The 21,100-nt window shown below is 36.9% G+C and overlaps 1 protein-coding gene across 8 annotated transcripts in view; it reads left to right on the plus strand.

The window, feature by feature from the left end:
- Positions 1-21,100, plus strand: part of LOC139142593 (intermembrane lipid transfer protein VPS13A-like) — a 125,675-nt gene that overhangs the window by 74,867 nt on the left and 29,708 nt on the right. For 6 of the 8 annotated variants that reach the window (XM_070712577.1, XM_070712581.1, XM_070712583.1 and 3 more), the window contains 23 exons: positions 193-270; positions 1,013-1,245; positions 1,927-2,074; positions 2,687-2,789; positions 3,558-3,763; positions 4,990-5,171; positions 5,876-6,009; positions 6,459-6,736; positions 7,289-7,405; positions 7,828-7,983; positions 8,402-8,501; positions 8,970-9,148; positions 9,600-9,728; positions 10,147-10,348; positions 11,036-11,257; positions 16,002-16,243; positions 16,645-16,817; positions 17,376-17,523; positions 18,154-18,231; positions 18,544-18,624; positions 18,883-19,079; positions 19,838-19,952; positions 20,348-20,482. In XM_070712577.1, the coding sequence (XP_070568678.1) occupies positions 193-270; positions 1,013-1,245; positions 1,927-2,074; positions 2,687-2,789; positions 3,558-3,763; positions 4,990-5,171; positions 5,876-6,009; positions 6,459-6,736; positions 7,289-7,405; positions 7,828-7,983; positions 8,402-8,501; positions 8,970-9,148; positions 9,600-9,728; positions 10,147-10,348; positions 11,036-11,257; positions 16,002-16,243; positions 16,645-16,817; positions 17,376-17,523; positions 18,154-18,231; positions 18,544-18,624; positions 18,883-19,079; positions 19,838-19,952; positions 20,348-20,482 (3,636 nt within the window). The remainder of the gene's footprint in view (positions 1-192; positions 271-1,012; positions 1,246-1,926; positions 2,075-2,686; positions 2,790-3,557; positions 3,764-4,989; positions 5,172-5,875; positions 6,010-6,458; positions 6,737-7,288; positions 7,406-7,827; positions 7,984-8,401; positions 8,502-8,969; positions 9,149-9,599; positions 9,729-10,146; positions 10,349-11,035; positions 11,258-16,001; positions 16,244-16,644; positions 16,818-17,375; positions 17,524-18,153; positions 18,232-18,543; positions 18,625-18,882; positions 19,080-19,837; positions 19,953-20,347; positions 20,483-21,100) is intronic. The other 2 variants (XM_070712584.1, XM_070712585.1) reach the window with 2 other exon arrangements.

Raw genomic sequence — 21,100 nt, forward strand, 5'->3', positions numbered from 1 at the left:
GCACACATTTCTCATAACTTCCTGTATCATATAATCAAGAAAGGTGTAAATCAGTGGTTGAATTGTCCAGTGAGAATATGTGAATATGGCTTCTCTGAACTTTTCCACACTGTCAGGCAATTCTTTTGTACAGTTTCAAGTGATGAATCCAGCTCTATGCTAAAGTACACATGCTTTTTTTTGTTTTTGCAGAAATTTTTTGAGCCGTTTACAAGTAAAGAAGCCATTGCCTCAGCCACTGAAGCATCTTCAGATTTTGTTCAGAAGCAGGTAAGTATTTGGTCAGCAGAATCTTTACATGTCACTAATTTCGTGGCGCCAGCATTGTCAGAGTCCAAACAAAGAAACGTCAGCTTGATCACTCGCGTCCCAGAACGCTAATGTATTTTGAGTGTGAAATATTACTATTCTGTGCGCCAATTTGGAAGATAATGCGTACTTTGGTCTGAAGTTCCCCTTAATCCTGATTCGGAACAGCCAAGGACTTTTCCTTTATGTTATGACATGGTGGAGAATCCGGGCAAAATGTACTCTTCTCTGGCAGTGCTCATGGGTCTCTGTTATCATAGTTAGGCAGTCACCATACATGGTACATTCAAATGTCCAAATTCTGTCAGTACCAGAAATAAGTGTTTTGTAGATCATCCAATGTATTAATGGAATTACCACAGAAAACACAAAAGCTTCATGACTTGTCCAAAATCTTCTGTCAAGTCATTCCATTGTGTATTATGTTCCATTTGTCACTGACATTACTGTCAGTCTGCTACCATAGCAACAGGATATTCAAACTGTTCAAGTTCAGAACATTGTGAAATTTCAAAGAGTGTAAATTTTATTTGCAATTCAACCTGCAAAATAGAGAAAACAGTTTGCTTATTTCAGCAATACCTCATTGGCACAGAGGGCACATTGATTGCTATGTCAGCTTTATAACTGAATCAGAGTCGTGAAGCTAATTAAGTTGTAAGGTTTCAGTATTCAACAAATTTTCAAAACTAAAAACTTGCAGGTGGAAGACATTCAAAGACAGGGCAAGAAAATAGGTTTGAATATCACCATCAGGGCACCTGTGATACTGATTCCGCAAAGCACCCAGTCTCCAAACACCCTGATTGCTCATCTCGGAGACCTGACTGTCAGGAACTCCTTTGAAGAAGCTGCCATACCGGAAGGCGTGAGTGTGGATCGCAAACCACTGGTTGATCACTTGAAAGTTGAGCTCAATGCACTACAAGTGTCAAGGTAAGATTAGTAACATTAAAATTATCTTACCTTAACCCCTTCACTACTATGGTTTAACCCAAACCAATTGTTATCAGTAACAGGTGGACCAGTTTATAGGGTATTGGGATAAACAGATAATTTGAGTCTTGATTCATGCTCCTATAATATTCTATCCTAGTGTTTGTGTATGCAGAAGTACTTTTGGAAATAACAATTTACACTAGAGTATGTAAAGATTTGTGATAAAGTACATAGCTGGGAAAAAAAAAAAGAATGAAATTGTTTATCTTTTCTTATTATTTCATTTATTTTTGTGTCTGTCACTTAATACATTGACTAATTTGGACACAAGTTTGTCCAAAGAAGGTATAGATTACTTTCAGAAATCAAGAGAAATATAGAATTATATTGGGGAATTTTGAGAGTCTTTAATTTTATTTTAGGGGTTATCGTTATTGCTCATGCATCATGTCATTCTTCGTGTAAAAATATAGTATGTGGTCAGTTCTCAAATTTCTGATCAAGCTCTGCCTTCCCACATATTCTGTAGTAATGCTGTAATTTCAAGAGCTTATCTAAACTAAATGCAAAAGGCTACTGTTTTCATATGACTGCCAGTTTCAAACAAGGCGAATGAAATATTACGTTCCCACAAGTTGGCACTGAAGGTTTAATGCTACGTTGTCTCATTCCATCTAGGGCTATGATTGTTGAGAATCAGGCATATGGCGCCCGTTGCCTCATTGTAGAGCCCGTCAGTTTGCATCTTGATATCAAGCGGGCACTTCAGCCAACCATCAAACAGGTTCTCCTGTTCGACATCACAGCCAGACTTGAAAACATCAAGGTAAGATAGAATCTGATTGGCCGCTCCAGTTGAAGGATGTTGTCATAGCAACCAGTCAGTGAAGACATGCCCCCATTCGTTGTGGATATATGATAAAACTTACATCCTGGTTACCAAATGAATGAAGAAAACTGACCTCATTGTACGGATGACTTCATGAGGCACTGTGTTGTAAGATTGTCAACATCATGAAGTAGAGGAATAAAATTGAGTTACAATGAATAGAAGTCAGTGTTTCGTTGATAAATGTTGATATATTTTGAGATAGAATATCTCTGTTTAAACAAAAGTCATTATGGGAACTTTTTCTTGCATATACTGTGTGAGTTGTATGAAGTCACAGACAATAGTAACAAACTTTTTATGTCATACTGGACTGTAACAGAACAGAGAATCAAACATTAAAGCACTGATGCAAATGAAGTGTGGATTGAACTAATGATTTGCTGCGTTCACGCCTTTCACCACCATGGTTTGGCCCAAACCCATTGTCATCTATTGTGATTATGAAACTGTTTACAAGGAATCGGGGGTGAGGCATGAGCAGGCTGATGTTTTACAATGCCGGTTTATTTCTCACCCTAACCTTTCTGTATCCAATACAATCCACAGATCAATTTAGGTGAACAAGACCTGGCCACTATGCTGGCTGTGACAACTCAAAACTTGCGAGAGGGACAGACAGAAGAAATTGCAGTTGTTCAAGAATCCACAGGTATAGTTTGAATAATCAAATATGCTAAGCCCATAATCAGTAATTGTAGCATTTCAATTTTAAAGCTTGATGCATAGTAATAAACATGTTGCATTGTACTCACAATTTAGTATTATATCATCAGTGGAAAGTGGAATTGATATAATCAATAGAATTCCTTGCAGATATATAAGGCCGAAAAAAATTGATTTGTTTCTGGTCACTGCCTGCATCACTTCAGAGTGTGCATGTCAACTCATTTTTGTCTTGTTCTTCATTTGCCCCCATGGAAAAATGGCAAATTCCACCAAAAATAAAAAAAATTGAAAAAAAATCATGTCACCGCATCGTTTTTGCCATATGTCAATGACCAGAAATAAACCTATTATTTTTTTTGGCTTAAAGACCTTTTACTGATATAGGTACTTATTCAAATTATAGTATGGTATAAATACACTGGCACTATGATCATTTTATGTTTTTTTGCAAATACACCTGTTGAAAAAATTAGAAATCTCAAAAGTAAAGTCCATCAAATGATAAAATGTGAGGTTAGTATATTTTTAGTTATTCTATGCCAAACTTCACCATGACGTTCAACAAATCCCACCGCTGCCACCATTGCCATGGCCGTGCATTGCAGTCACCTATAACTTGACCTAGCTATGACAGATAGGTGTTTGGGTAATCAGAAATCTTAATAGAGCAGCTAACAACGTATCTGTGGTTTAATAAAGATGTTTAAACTCATACAAAATCTTAACTAGAGTCTTAATATTGATGTTGTAGTTGAGGGACGAGTTGAGGCGCCAGTGGAAGTGTCTTTACGTGTTGATGACTCTCAGGCGATGCGAGAAGACAGCGGCATTGATGACGATTCGTCGGCTGATGAAAGGGAGGAGAGACGAGTGGCAAACAGGAATTGGAAAGAGACTAGGGTATCGTTTGTGATGGAGGGTGTTGACTTGGAGCTTTTCACAAATGAACCAAGACTGGTGAGTGTGTGAGGCCTCAAATTACTCATATTCACAACCCCTTCATGAAATAAAAATCATGCTTATTTTGATAGTATGTAGACACTTAAATGAATTTTTTCTGCTTGAATTAAAGTTACAGTGGCAAGTCTGAATTGATTTTGTTCAAACTTGAGACAAAAGGAAAGCACTATGATCTACATGTGCATGTCAATTTATTTAGTGATACGATCGAATATGGCCACGAGGCGGCCATTTTTTTTGCGATTTTTCATGTCTTTGAACCATAACTCAAACATCCATGTACTGATTTTGTTCAAACTTGGCACAAAGGCAAAGCACTATGACCTTGATATGCACGTCAAGTTATTTTGCGAAACGATCAAATATGGCCGCGAGGCAGCCACATTTTTTGCAATTTTTTCATGTCATTGAACCATAACTCAAACATCCATGAACTGATTATGTTCAAACTGGGCACAAAGGCAAAGCACTATGACCTACATATGCATGTAAAGTTATTTTGCGAAAAGTTTGAATATGGCCGCAAGGCGGTCATTTTTTTTGCAATTTTTTTATGTCTTTGAACCATAAATCAAACATCTGTGAACTGATTTTGTTCAAATTTGGAAAAAAACTTGTCACAGTGACAGACCAGAACAGAAAATACCATTTTTTTATACATAGAGAGCAAAACAGAATAAGAATGAATTCAGTTCGTGCTCACACAGATTTTCTGTCGCGAGTTTTTAATGTCAATGGACATTGTCGATTTTCGTCGCGTGATAGCGCCACCACTTTGTTATTGTACTAGCTTAATTATTGTACCTCCAAAGATCATTCCACAGCAACCAAGACACCAAAGATTATAACCAAGCAGACAAGCGGGGACTGTGTCATCAACGATGACTTGTTTATAGTAAATATGCACAACAAAAGGTGGAGATAAGAATGAAGATTGAGAATTTTCATGACTTTGGAAGCATTTAGTATGACATAAGGGCTAGAATTGATTTTCAAAAGGCACACTTTTTTTATCCTTTCAAAATTCAAAATTCTGCCTTTCATATGTTACAGCATTAGTAATATTTGGTAATCCTTCCCCCCCCCAAAAAAAACAAACAAACAAAAACATGAGAACTGTGACACTAGTTGCAGTGCAACACTTCTCAATTTCATACTGAGGCTGCAGGTCAAGTCAGCAATTGTAAAATTAAAATGAAAATGCTTATATGATTGTTTTGCAGGACAAAGGTGGCTCCTCTGGTCTGCAACTTCGAGATCCAAAACACGGCCTGTCTCAGTTTATGATGCACGACGTACACATGACAGCTTCCATCTACAATGACAAAACCATGGAAGTAAAACTAACTCTACAGTCTATCAGCCTGGAAGACATCCGTAAAAACAGCCCACTGGCTATTAAAAAGTAAGTCAATGCATTTGTTTACTTTGTTTTTGTGTTTATTAAGCATATCCAACTATACTGTGTCATACTTTATAGCATAATGGTATGAAAAAACTTGTCTGAAAAAGACAGATACTGTAGAAATGTGTAGTTGACTACCTTTCACATTAGGGTCAGAACATTTTTTCCTTTTTTGATATTTACTTTTTCAATACATATTTTTTGTGGATTTCTGTATAATCTATCCTCTTGTTGTTTCAATTGACAAATGGGACTCTGCTTCTATTTTTTGACAAATGTGACTATGCCTCCATTATTGTGGCTTTGATAAATCACAGTTTGAAGGCAGAGAGCAAGTTGACATTGACTGTATATGTGTTTATAATCCTCTGTTCTTCACTGAAAGTTGTGTTCAGTTAACCTATTTGTTCAGAGATAAAGCTGGTGAAAAATTAACAAATTCAAAAGAACACTGAGCATCTTCTCCTTTGTAGAAATCATTGCTTGTCTTAGGGTGCCCTTTAATGTGAATAAATACAAACACACCCCCTAAGATAGTGTTGAATTTTAAGCACCTTACTGTCATCTCGCCAATGTCTTGGGTATCTAAAAAATTCACTGTAGTCCTATTGTATAACACACGGTTGCCCCCGGTACATAATAACCATGTATCATTAGATGGTGTTCATCACCAAAAAGTCTTATGTTTTCTGTTTGGTTGTTAGGATGTTTCACAAGCTGAACAAGACAACTGTGAAGAAGATAGAGTTGGAAGATGAAGAGAAAATTGTGAAAACCAAGACAATCTCACCAATGTTAGAAGTGACGTACAAACAGCTCCCTAATGGAGACAAAACAGGTTGGTTTTTAGCTTCTATACATACCGGTATATGGTTGGTGGTGCTATCTTTTTTCACGAATTATGGCAAAAAACTGTGTATGTTTTGACTCTGGTGGACATAATTTTTACAGATTCTACAGAGTCTTGATTTGTTCCGCTGTGTGATATCAATTGTTAACACAGTAAGGTACTTTTCTTGTCGTGAATAAAACCAAATCAACTTTCATTCATGATTTCAGAAAAATTTGCTGTCTCGAAAACCAGTGAACATGTGCGACATTTCAGATTTCTGTAAATCACAGTAATGCCTACAGAAGCAGACAGAGAAAAGGAGAAATACTATGAAATTTGAACAGTTTGAAATTTTTGAGAATTGATGATCTGGCCAATTCTTCCAAATTTTTGTGGCCATATTGTTTTGAAGTTGTATGAAAAATTCTCAATGTCTTTTATTCCCTGTTTTGCAGTTGATGCCCTAGTGGATGGTATTCGAATCAACGTCTGCACACACTACTACCTGGCAGTTCTTCATTTCTTTACAAGTGCCATGCCCAAGAAGAAAGAGGATGCCCTGATCATATCACCGGTGACAACGCCAACAGACGGAACAGAAAGACTGCCGACATCGCCTGGCCCAGCTCAAGACAACACTGGGAGTCTAACTGTGTACGCTGCCCTCAAGAGGCCAGAGATAGTGTTATTTGCTGAGCCGACCAGTAATGAAAGCCAGGTGTTGGTTCTGAAGGCAAGTAATAGGATAGGATAGGATAAGAATCTACTACAGTCTGTAGTAGAGGAGAGTAGTAATATTATGAAAGCAGAACAGAAAAGATGTAAGCAACATAGTTTACAGTAGGATACAAGAGATTTGGTGAGAATGGCACATTGTAAAATAGAGTGGAATTAAGTTAATTAGCATACTAGGGAAGCATTGGTGAATATTGATGAATACAAGAGAGTATTAGTATTTTATAGAATAGGTGAAATATTTTAGAACAAAGAATTCTGGTCTAGAGTAGCATCATAGAATAATATGGTACAGAACTTAATCACATATGATAGAATAATGTGGAATGGCAGTGAGTGAAATAGACTTAGATGTAGAGCAGAAACGATGACAAATGCTTAATAGAAGTGAAAGTAATTGAGTCACTGAGTAAAATGGAATATATGAGTGATCAAAACAATTACAAAGAGACAATTTCATGATGAAAGGTAGAATGTCAGTCCTGTGTATAATTTTTTATATTTATTTACAATTCTTTGTTTTGCATTCTGCTTTGTACTCCTTATTTAGACTGAAGTTGTGATGGACTACAACAGTCGTGGTGGACAGGATGACATTGCTGCTAATGTTAAGAAGTTACAGATAGTGTCATGTGTGCATAGCCAGCCACGTGAAACAACCAATGGGGTAAGTTGTAATAGAGCAGTCTGATGGTATATCTTACGCATCATGATATCAGCAATGTGATTGGTTCTTTCATATTGAGCAACCAATGACTATAGCTGTAACTCCTGTGATACCAATGGGGTTAGGGTTTGGACACTTATACAAGGAAAACATGCATCAGGTTTATATTATGCAGGATAAGGCACATTTTACAACAGACATTTGAAATGATATAATTTTTGTGCGTGCGTGGAACAACCCTGTAGTAATTTAAAATTCAGTGACAGTTTAGTTTCCTGGAATGGACCCTTTCCTCATTCAACTGGAAGTCTCAACAATGTCAATATCAATGCCAGTTGAATACGGAAAAAGTCTATTGTACTGCCAGTTCAAAAGGTGTCTGTGGCTCAAAATTTTGACGTGTAATGTTGCATTTCTTTTAGGTTTTGAGTGAGTGCAACATTACATTCAGCAGGAATTCCTCGCCAACTACAGGCAATGTGACAGCTATCAACTTCACCCAGGTGGACCTCAACATATCACCAACCACTGTACACATTATCAAAGGTGTCATTGATGATTTCAGTGCATTAAACCAGGTGAGCTGTCATCCCCATGCAAATACCAAAGTCAGAATATTATAGCACGGATTTCGAATGAAGTGACAAGGCTATCATTTGCGGACAAAAAGAAGTATTTTTCTAATTTTACTTCACTTTCAGAAATCACAAGTACAAGAATGACAATATGGTACTTTGCCACTGCTTATGATTTTTTAAAATCACAAAAAATTACAGATCAACGCCGTAGACCACAAGCTGCGTTATTAAAGACAGTGTAAAACAAAATAATAAATTTATCTGAATGTTATGTTAGCAGCAGCCGGCGCCACACGTGGTGCTGAATTCAACAACAAACATACAATTGTGATCCTTCTTCAGTATTTCTGTACACAGTATATAGGAGCTACGTGCCAGTAGCACTATTTCCAATGATCTCAACTCTTATCTTACGCAGACACCTCCGGAGACCCCATTGCCTGATGAAATTGAAGTCCCGGAAAATCTATGGGTCCCTAAATCCATCAGCAAGGATGACTACGTGAAAAGTTTGATGGGTAGGTGCATAGTATAGAATAATTCGAGATAAAATCTCAAACACATGTGCCTTTGTACTGGACTTGTCACAAAAGCAAGTCAGTGTACAGTGAGTAAGCTGTAGGATAGTTCCAATGACTTTTCTGGCCGTTTGAGTGGACACACCTGATGAATACTAGACCCTATGTTCATTATAGAAAAATGAGGTTTTGTTAGAGGGCCTCCCGCAGCTGTTTTTGAAGTAACTGAACCCCCTAGGTTTATGTAAATTTGTTAAACTGTCCAGTGTGGGCCCGTTCTTCTTCGGTCTTGCCTTTTCATGATTTTATCATGCTTTTCTTTTTACTTTCATGAAGGTATTTTCCCACTCAACCAGATTGTACTATTACTTAGAGATCAAAACCATGTAGGCAGGGAAAAAATGTAACATTTTTACAACTGTTTCATTCTCCAAAACCTATATCACACATTCCAATTTGGTTCTTAAGTTCAAGATGACGAAGATGATGTAGATCTAGGAATTGAAGTACCGGAGAAGCAGGATATTCTGACTCTGACCATTCCGAAAGTGAAAGCTTTGGTGGTGCTGGAAACAGGGAAGGATCTCCTTCCCATGGTACAGATGGAAACACTGGTAGATGCAAGAATTAAAGATGTGTCAACCAGAGTAAGTAGATGGCTTAAAGGTATACTGTCATCTGTTCCAATTTTGCCTCAGTTACCATGGAAAGAGAAAATCTAACCAATCACAGATTTTAACCGGGTGGCCGTTTTTTTAAAACAGCGCCCTCACATGGACATCTTGAACACCAAGAAACGCCCCTTTGACCGTATATGGGCATATTTAGATTTCAGGTGACTGTATACCTTTAAGACAATTTCTTGTTCTTGAAAAGAACCAATTCATCATGAATGCATTGTGTCTTCCTTTTCACTTTTCTGACTTGAAAACTGTATTTGATAAAGGGAGATACTTTGCAAGGACGAAAGTCAGTAATTTGGGACCTATCCCAGTTGAATGTTATTGTGTTCCTGAAGATGTCATTCTTGACAGTGAAAGGAACAGTGCAAAATGTGGTATTTCCGTATCAATGTGGACAACTTTTCTTTTTGGTCAGATGAATTTAGAAACAGAGCTGCATCTTGAGATGTCGTACTACAATGAAAAGTTGGACATCTGGGAGCCGTTGATTGAACCAGTCATGGAGAGTGAGAACATCTACAGACCATGGGAGATTACAGTCAAGGTAAGAAATGACCAAATCAATAATACGTACAGTAAAAAATAATCTAGAATGTATTGGTACCTTTTGACACTGTAAAGCATTTTATCTCGATGGTGCATAAATTATGTATCTGCATATACATACATATATACTGCATAAATATACTGTATGCAGTATCTATATAGATACACACATATACTGTACAGATATATTGTATACACTGTACAGATATACCGTACATATATTATAAAGTATACTGTATATACAATATAGACACACACATATACTGTATAGATATATCGTATTGGATATACATACATGTTTATTGTATACTGTATATACTATATAGATATACACATATACTATATAGATACAAATGCCGTATGTCATCCATATTGTGAAATTTTGTGAATTCTAATGAATTGTTTCCATCCAATAGATGCTGAAAGCCCAGAGTCGATCCATAAGCTGTGCCTCGTGTGCCCCACCCCTGGGGATGGAGACAGTGGATGGACTCCTACAACCCATACCGCTGCCAAATGTCTATGAGCCGTCAGACAGTGAGACAGACACAGACACGGATGAGGAAACAGAAGGTGATGGGGACGGGCACTATAGTAGTAGTTATTTTGATAGTAGTGGTAAGTTTTTTGGGATGACCCTTGACCCCTGACACCCTGACAGTTGAAGATGGTCTCCACGGAATGGCAGAATTCAACACCCTCAAGCAGTGTTGTGTGTTTCAAAATGCCCAAGGAGATGACATGTCAGTAGTAACCGATGAATTTGACGTGAATTCATTGAAAAGTGCTCAACATTCTATCTGTACAATATATCATAAAGGGATGACATGTATAATGTGGACTTCTGTCATAAGAAATAACATACCAAAATGTGTACTGTCTGCCTGTGTCCACATTCTTAATGGGAATCATGAAAGAGTTGAAAATACAAATGTGGTGTTTTACTAGTAAAGAGAGTTGACACTCTCTGTTGCCTGTCATCTGTTGTTAGTGTCCAAGATGGGGCAAATAAGAACTGTCTCTCCTTCATTGAGCACTCAATTACTTGTTACATATTATAAAACAACATACCTAGTACAAACACACCTAGTACTTATGAATGTGAATCTATAGTACTTTAAATCTTACATTCTATATATTTAGAAAAATATTACAGTGATACTTTAATAGAGGATTATGTTGATACTGTATCTTGGAATAAAGCAGAAGTCATGCTGTGGATTTGTTATGTCCATGGACATTGAAAGTTATAGGGATAACGTTTTGAGATATGGAGGTCTCACCTCTTTATTTGTGTGTATGCAGAAGTTGGTTCTCCCTCCGATGGAGAGAAACCAGACGAACAGCTGATCAAATCTGACGACGACAGTGACAACGAAGGAGTCTTTGACAAAATTGCCGACTTCTTTGGTAGTATGTTCTCGAGTGACGACGAATCTGACGTTGATGATGAAGAGCTCACAGTTGTCCCGGCAACTGCTGCTGTAGCAACAAGTGGTGATGGTGATTGGGAAGGGGATGGTGAAGGTAACTTTGTTTTTATTTTTGCCGACGAGAAACTGGAAATGAGTCGTAATGTGACGTTGTCGTTCTGTTCGTAGATTTCAGAAAATAGTAAGTGAAAAGTTATCGAATGAGTATATTTTGTTTTGCATGCTACGCATGGGTGCAGAATGCTAAACCTAGAAATGCATGTCTGTATTGGCAAATGAGCATAGGCACGGTTGGACAATGCATGAAATAGCCCACAAAAACTCTACCCATGGCTGTGTTCTAATGGTGAATTTCTTTTTATCATTTCACATAGTTCGCAACCGACTTGAAAACATATCTGAAGTTTTGCTTACACATCTTCAGTACAGGTACATTGGATAAGATCCAATGTGAAACAAGTGAATGACTCTATTTTATAACTTAGAAGCTGTACAGATTTGGTTTAGATAAAACTTGGAGAGAAAAATATTTTAACTGCTTATTAAAGCAGTATAATATATTTGGAATAATTTTTGAAGGCCGTGAGAAGATTACAGTCTTAAAACTTTTCGTATAGAAGGTTCTGCCTCTGAACTTGGCCTTGTGACTGGCAAGTAAAGCAAATGGTATCTTAATTTGCCGGGAAAAATATGCCACTCTACTCTGTCGCCATACTTTTCAAAGGCAAGCTCCAAAACTGTGATCTCACTAAGAACACTGAAGAGTTAAAGTCTTCATCAATAACTTTACCTGAACAGCCTACATGTTTCTCTGATATAAATCTTCATTTTGTTGATATTACATTTTTGCTATAATTTCCATTTTAAAGTGATGGTCAAAGTTCTTAGACAATACTTTGATATTTTATTGTTCAAAGTGAGTTTAAATGTTTCTGTAAAACAGTTCTGGCTAAAACAAAGGGGTTTATAATAGTTTGCAAATCATTTGCATACATTTTCTATAAAAATGTTTTCTTTAAATTAATCAGTTCAAATGTTGAAAAGCAATTTTTGTTCTCCAGCGAGATTGATTGAGGATAAATTGTCACTTCTTTCCGTGCCTGATATAGTTTAGCAAAATATCATACAAAGTGTCACAATATTATTATAGGGTTCTTAGGATGTCGAATTTATGAAGCTATGAAAATGTAATGGCTGCGAACTATGTTGAAATAATTCCGTTGACCCTTGGTTTGAACTCTTGCATGTCATTGCACATACTCACATCACATTCCAACCAACGTACTACCAAATCAAAGTCAGAAAAACAATTCCGAGTTTGGAGAGTTGCGGAATTTGGTGTTGAAAATGTGATAATATCCCGTCAAAATTATATCAACCGAAGACTAAAAAAATTTCACATTATCAACCACCTATATATATTTCTTCAATACTGTTTACCATCCTTGGTTGAGGACAATTGCAAATACTCAAGTCAACAATTTTGTGAACATTTTTAGAGGTTGGCCTGTGTCGTATCCACTAAACAAATAGCACTGATCGCAAATGATGTCATTTTTCTTTCATTAATGTGCAAAAATAAATATTTGTCAACATTTTCTGCAAGGACGACGAAAGTAAAACCCGCTAGTGTTACAATGGATACAAAAAAATCATGCCAATTTATGGCTCAGACTGCAAGCTGCAACAGCAGCCACACATGCAAACATAAAATTTGTCCAAATTTTGTCCGATGTTCCGCGCTTGCAGATATAATTAGTGACAAGCCTGAAATCGTGATCAGCGCTGTTGAAGCCAGTAATATGCAGTATGTAGAGGGAATCTTTTGATGAATTTACCAATTCATTCAGCAAGAAATAGATTGTCATCATGGCAAAACTGCACCACTGCTATCTTTTTTACCCATGGTTTTGATGCTAGCAATCATCTGGTGCCTCATGACTACAGCTGTACAGTAGTGTTAGAAAATCCCAGCTGAGGTGAAGCTAATAGCTTGGTACACATAAAATTTCTTATGGCGGCCTTTGGGGACACACTGGTGATTGCTTTCTAATAGTGTGATGTCGGCCAACCCTGGTGATATCGGGCCATTCCATGTAGATCACCACCTGGAATAAGTTATGCCAGTGTCATAAACCCAAGATATCACATATGGTGTACAGTATTTGTGTGTCTCTCTCTTCTATACCTGTACTTGAATTTGTGTTAATGTCTGTATGTACCAGTATGTCTATATTTCTGTTTTTTCTGTGAATTTGTCAATTAGAATTGTGTGCGCTAAATCGTCAATCTCAGAGGGTGTGTCTGATGTACATGTACACAATATCTACATGTACTGTGTGTATATCATAGTGTTTGTGTGTGTGTGTGTGTGTGTGTGTGTGTGTGTGTGTGCTTTCTGTTGTATGATATATCTATGTGTCTATGTATATGTGTGTTCGTGATGTGCTTCATGTATCTATTCTTAGTCTGTGAATGTAGTGTTTCAGTTGGTGAGAAAAACTTTGAGGACTTTCATCCTAAAAACAGAAACAGTGTCAGGACGCTTAAGTTTCACAATTGTGATATCAACCCTGGCCACTATAAACTGTGTGCCTTGCGTATTTTTTTCTTGGCATCTGTTACAGCTGTAATGGTACTTTACCCCACACATGCATCTGTCTAAATGTACTGTGCCAAGTGGGATGTTTGCCAAAATTTTCAATGTGACAAGATCTGATCATGATCTACGTCTCTGTGTATTTGACTTGCTTTAAATTTTAAACGTAGGCTGATGCAATTTATGAAAAAGGTATTTCCGTGTATCTTGTGTTTGTAGCAGTATTTGCCTGTACACAGCGCACTTATAATAAGTTAACTCACATTCATGGAGTGTTTATATCTGTTCATACCTTGGTGTATCTATGTTTGTCGCACACTCTATCTTCAGGAATCATCACACGTGCATGGGTATTGGATTCCCCGACCCAGCATCACGGGGGTGTCACACCTGAGGAAGTGTATGAGATTCCTTGACCTTGTATCACGGGGGTGTCACACCTGAACAAGGGTATGAGATCCTTGACCTAGCATCATGGGGGTGTCACATCCTAACAAGGGTATAAGATTCCTTAACCCAGCATTATAGGGTGTGCAGCACCCAAATTGTTCTTCGCTGTCCACTTCCATGTTCACCTCAAGCTGTGTTCATCACCCTCATGCACCAAGAATATGTCCTCCGAGGGTGTTACATTGCTGCTAAGGTTGCAATACCATAATTTTCTGGTTTGTCTGTAATACACTCCTACAGACTGAAACAGGGATGTATCTCGTACTTTGAGGCATTCAACTCATTTGTAGCCTACCCAATGGCATGTATTTGGTTACCAGGATAAGTACTAATGTTGTCACCATGAAATGTTGTATGTTATTATGTTGCTGCTGTATTACGTATATGTTCTGTTAAAAGATACAGAAGACATGGTCTCCATTTTATAACAGACAAACAAAGACAAATTTAATTTATTCTCGTACTGTACAAATCCAATCCATTGATTCATGAAATAAAAGACCTGTATTAGGAACTTCGTGCAATTGTTTATTTCTGTACCTCAAAGAGTAATACACTGATTTCAGTGTAATCATCAGTTCAACATCATCTCAACAACGGTGAAAAGCTATGAAAATAACCAAAAGAGATATGAAAGTAAAATAGCAATAACAGATCACTATCTTCCCCCGTAACGTCATGGATATACTTCATACCTGGCCAGTAAATGGCATTCAAAGATGTTCTCACATCGCTACAATCCATTGGCCGTCTTTTGACCCCAACAATGACCTTACATGCCAGTGCATTCCTGGTGTGAATCCTCCACTTTGATTGAAGATAGTGAAATAGCCAACCATATTCGCTGACTTCTGTACTTAATTGCTGCTGTCATCCATGTCCAGGGCAAAAATGTTGAAGTTTGAGTAACAACAATCACCAAAAGTTCAGGATGTTAAGTCCTGTAGGGGTCATTGTAGGGGTCAAAAAAATATTTGTACAATTACAAAGGCAGAATACAAAGGAAAGTATGTGAAGTGTGTACTACTAACAGATCACAGTATAAATTTTCAAACAGAAAAAGAGAAAAAATTTATTACCTGATACAAACAACTTCATATTTGCCATCACAAGAGACAGACATTGGACTCTGAAATATGATTTGATTGTAGTTTGTTGTTTAAAGAATTTATATGAAGTTGTAGAAAACTTGACCAGTGGAAATTTTTATAATTCTTGATGTGTCAAAACTGATATAATGTACATGTATTTCATTAATTTTTGAAATTGGAGGAACAACATCTCCATTTTTGAACATGATTTTATTCAATACAACTAACAAATAATTTCTGGTATTATACTTGACATATGTCTGAAGTTATATCATTAGTTGAGTTACACAGTGTACATATATATACATCAAGCAAAATGAGACTAGAACTCCAACAACCAAAGAGAAAAAGCCAGTTTCAGTGAACACTTTTGACAAAAACAGGTTTCTGAGTATATAACTGCGTGCTTAAAAAAGAGCAACTTTGTCCCTTTTATGAAGAAGTCACATTTATGGTCGCCTTATAAACTGGATACATGTGTACCAGTATTTGTGTTCGATCAAAAATCATGTTCAAACAACCATATTTGTCAAGATTGTATATCCCATATGAATGAAATTAATATCAAGTTGTGGAGATTAAGACTGGAAAATGTATCGCTCATTTGCCATCCTGATGTTTAAAGAGCGCCCTCCTCCAAGAGATTGTCCTTTCTGTATGACATCATCACCTAAATGAATTTGTGTTCTTTTCTTTAGATGAGGTTGATGCCCCTCCATGTGAAGACATTGGCAGTACAGCGACCTTCCTCGTTATCAGCTCATTTGATACCATGCAGGTGACCTTGACCCCGACAGCCATGGGGGTCATCAAGGATTTGGCTGATGCCTTCACTAAACCACCACAATTGACACTGAGGCACGCCGAACACAAGCCAGCATATAAAATGGTGAACAGTACTGGCTTGAAGGCAAAGTTCCTGGTTCACCCTGTTCTACAGGTAAAATATAAGAAAATCTGGCAACAATCACTGTAGAAAGACAATGTGGACCTACTTTGGGAACGATTGGTGGAACTTAAGACTGTGAGCCAAGAAAATATGTTCTAAGAAAGTTTTCTTTATACCTGTAGTCCGCTTTTTGGTAGTTGGTCAGTGCAAATGGCTTACATCATTGTTTAAATAATTGAATAAAACTGTAACAGTTTTCAAGGAATATAAAACAATGATTGGCATTTTGTCTGTCCTAGTGTGTACTGTCCATGTACATTTAAGCATGTGTTTATACTGTATTATATTTCGTTTATTTTGTAATGTACAAGGGGGAAATGTAAGAGAACAAAAAAAGTAGTCATTTTTAGAGTAAATTACATTTCGCACCATTTGAATCTGATTGAACGCAGGGCATACCGGTGGTGGACAATGCATCTGTTGGAATGAGAGATGTGAAACCGGAAAGCGAGGAAAGAGGTACACTGGACAGACATGACAGTTGGGCGAACAACGCTCCAATGGAATCTGTCGTCACTGAGGAGCCGGCACCAGCCTCTGAGGTAGACTCAATGGACTGGGAAAGGTAATTTTTCTTTCCTTTAGGGTAAAATTTGGCAAAGTTTCAAAAGTACAATTCAAAATGCTTCCATCAGAGCTAGAGGAAGTAGGGTTTTCTTTTACAGCAGTAGTGCAAAACATGTTATTCTCAAATGAGTGACTTTTGCCAATGAAAGAAGAAAACAAGTTAGCTTTTCATCAAGAAGACATATCCATAAAAGTGAAATTACTGGTGTGTAACATGCATATGTTGTTACAAAATCGAGATAATATGAGAACAGCACTTTCTATTATGGCACAATTTTCAAAATCTTCGTTTGTCAGAAAATGTGCAATAACTGGACTGAAAATCTAATCACCATGCATGAATAAGTATTTTTCACTTTGGTTGACATACCTGAAGAACTGTGGGCCACATCCTTCTTATGGAGGAAATCAGTGCTTGTCTGAGGGTGCCTTTAATGGTTAATAACACAATCATACTCCTTAGGTTATGTTAAATTATACCACCGCTTAACATGGGCCCAGCATTCAGAACTCCTGCCCTCCAGTTATTTACAGCATTGTTCATTTTCCTCCGCAGTGAGGACACATTCAGCTTCTTGTCGCATTCACTGTCTGGTGTGGGCAACACAAATACATCAACAGAAGCCTTTGTCTATGATGTACACGACACAGTGGTTGAAAACATCTCAGACCGCCTTGCCAGTAAAAACTACATGGGAATAGAAGTAAGTGCCAAGGGTCCTTCATTAGTATAACTGTAGCTGAATGGTAACACTTTATCATTTACTTTCCAATTTCTAGTCAAAACACTTGCCGAACCAGTTTTCAAATTGTAAAATGTTACATAATAAATTTTTCAAAAGTTACTCGTTTAGTAATAGTGCTGTTCGTAGTTTCAGGTTTGTTATGAAACACAGCTAAATATGTGTGACATTAGCTTTTTTGCTGCTTGTAGTTTGAGCTGTGAATATATTTTTAGTATTCACTGCTACACCAGGAGTAGCCTACTAAGTTGTATTTTCATCATTCTTGCATGCGTAATTTTCAAAAGCATGATCTAACATTCAGACAAATGTGTATTTTTACAGATATAATAGAGAACAATGTCATCATTTGTGAACAGCCCTTTTCATGTCACTCTGCAAACAATTGTCTTTGCCAAAAGTTTGTGGGAGATAGATATAGATGGAACATGTCAAATTTTCACTTGTACAAGACAATACAATTGTTCTCATCAAACACTGCACATCTTAAATATAAACACACCGTTGACATACAATGATTTACAGGGATTTTTATTCCATATTCATATGTTCAGATGTCATAACTCTGAATACTTTCGTCTTTTTTTTCAGCTTGAAGGTTTTGATCCAATAAAGTATGCCTCCAACAAACGATCCGGTAAAATTCTATATCCTCTGTCACCTCAAAAGGTATGCCATGAAATCTTGCCATTATAATCTTTCTTTACAGATTTCAAACCGTACTTTACATATACACATAAGCTAAAAAGAAGGCTTATTTTTATTTCTGTACAGACAGATAAAAAAATTTTTTATATGAGTCAAATTTCTCGACTAAACAGCTGACAGATGTTGCATGTGCATCATATCCAAATAATGAGATATGCGCTGTCTGTAGTCCTTCACTGTCTTTATTTCTTGTTCAGTTTCAGAGAGTAAATCTTTTAGTGAGAAATGTTTGTAAATTTGTCCTCATTTTTTCCGTTTGCCTTTTCAACACAGAATGGAAGAACCTATTCAATTGTACACCAAGTTGACGTCAGCCATGGTAGAAAAACTGTGAAAGTGAGGGCGCCATTACAGGTAAGTAATTCAGTGTGGAATTTTAGAATTAAGGTACAGTTTTCACAGTGGTTAGGGAGAAACTCAAGAGAGCTCTACTGTCTGTCTACAGTCAGACTCAGTAAACTTGTTATTCTTTCCAACCTACAGTTCAAATAAAATTTTTGCAGTTATAAGCTCTTTAGCACCTACCTTACCTCAACTACACAGTGACTTTCCATTCATTTTTCCTGGTAATTTTTTCACAAAGATTGTTGTTGTTGTTGTTGTCATCCATAGATCTACAATCACCTGCCAATTCCAGTTGAGTTGTACTACAAGAAATTAGACTTGCAGATTCTTGACGGAGCAGCCATTCCCGGTGAAGAAGATGAGGAGTGGACACTGCTTGGTTCAGCTAGACCCAAAGCTGTCTTTGAGATACCATTGTACGTTGCCTACCACTGTGGGATTTATCTGTGCCCAGTGGGACTAGGGTGAGTGAACCAGTTTGAACCAGTTTATTTTTAGACCAGAGTGGCTTGAACCAGTTTGAGCCAGTTCTACTTGGTTCAGCTAGACCCAAAGCTGTCTTTGAGTTTGAGAAACCTCTGTACATTGCTTACCACTTTGGATTACCTGTCTCCACTTGGACTAGGGTGAGAAAACCAGTTTGAACCGGTTCAGCTTAGGACCAGAGTGGCTTGAACCGGTTTGAACCAGTTCTGTTTTGAACTTTGTTAGGTGAAGGTAGACTGTTGTGTTTTGGCCTAGGTGGGGTAAAACCATTTAAACCAGTTATTTTTGAAATTCTACTCTGATGTAATTTGGTCTTATATCAGTAAAATATTGAAGACGTATAAGGGAATCAGTGTTCAGCTCAATACATATATACTGTCTATTTGTTTAAGCATCAAAGTCAATTTTTGTCATCTTCATAAAATATATCCTTGTCAATTTTTTCAGATTTTGCCAAAATTTTAATGAAAAACTGAAGCCAATAAAATGTGATGTCCATTCGGTCCAAAATTATCAAAAATATTACATGAAAAATTTATAAATATTGGTAAAATGTTGAACTCAAATTTTGGTGGAAATCTTACAAAAGGGTTCAATATCAGCAACTTTGAGGATCAGATCTGTAGAAATTTAGCAAAACAACAAACTTCTAAGTGTGAGATGATGTCATTTATGCAAGTATCAATTACAACCTTATATATTTTAACTTCTTTGGGGTTTTTTTACTCACGGACAGATATTTTGTATGTGAGTCGGCCATGAAATGGCCGGAACTGTCAGCGTCTGATTCCAGGCAGAGAGTGTTCTCATGTAAAGCCAAACAAGCAAAGGAGCCAAATTTCAATATCAAGGTCAGTTTTATTGTCCCATGAACTCGCAAAGAAAGTAAATAATATCTCATAAAGAAAGAACAGTAGTTACTGATGTTCACAACTTATACAGTATGTTAGAACTTTGTCATGTCATTTAGATGTAACTTCAAGAGTCGCTTTTCAAAGCAGTTTTATTTACTGTAGGAAAATACTTGCCATGAACGCCAACGTTTTATTTCTAAAGTTCAAGACAACTTGCTGATACTACAAATGCAGTAAATATATGAGTGGTGAGAATGTTTTGAAAGTAACTTAAATCAGAAAAGTGCCATCACACGACATAATGTTGAGTATGTGCTCTTTTGCCTTGAGTGTTGTAATATCTCATTAATGTTTCCATGGTATGTGATTGATGCTTCTTATGTCTTACACAGGTGATTTGTGAGGAAGTGACATTTTCAAGGACTCCACTGAGGATGCCAGAGGGAACCCCTAACTTCGTGTTAAACCTACACCCACCGGTCATACTGCACAACTATCTTCCATACAGTATTGTCTATTCCATGGAGGTGAGTATTCTGAATCTTAATCTGAAACTGACATCAATTCAATGTTAGAGCAGTGGCTGTATGTATAATATTAGATTTTCAAATTGAACATTTCCATATGCAAGGTGTCAGCAAAGAATCTATTCAGAAAATTAAACTTTGGAATGGTAAAATTGGACCTAATATTGGCTCCAAAGCTTTCAATCTTTGTAATTGTGCATGAAAAAAATGTTTTAGAATCTTGCAAAAGAACGGGGAAAATATGTTGTTTCCATGATATTTGAAAAACAGTCTATATTCATCTCATAATAAAAAATGTTTCTGTAATTCTTTTGATTATTTTGGACCAAATGGACATGGACTTTTCATAGGCTACAGTTTTCATCAAAATTGTGGGAAAAATCTGCAAAAAATGTTTGGATCTGAAAAAAAGTCATCTGGGTTACATTTCATAAAGGTGACAAACATTAACTTTAGCACTCAAACGGTTAACCTTTGAGCGCCAAAGTCAATATTTGTCCCCTTTTTGAACCATTTTTTCCCTGATTTTTGCCAAAATTTTGATAAAAACTGTAGCCGGTGAAATGTGATAGCCATTTGGTCCAAAATTACCAAAAATCTTGCAGAAAAATTCATAAA

This window comes from Ptychodera flava, chromosome 10 (genome assembly GCF_041260155.1).
Source record: "Ptychodera flava strain L36383 chromosome 10, AS_Pfla_20210202, whole genome shotgun sequence".
In the NCBI taxonomy this organism is placed as follows: domain Eukaryota; kingdom Metazoa; phylum Hemichordata; class Enteropneusta; family Ptychoderidae; genus Ptychodera; species Ptychodera flava.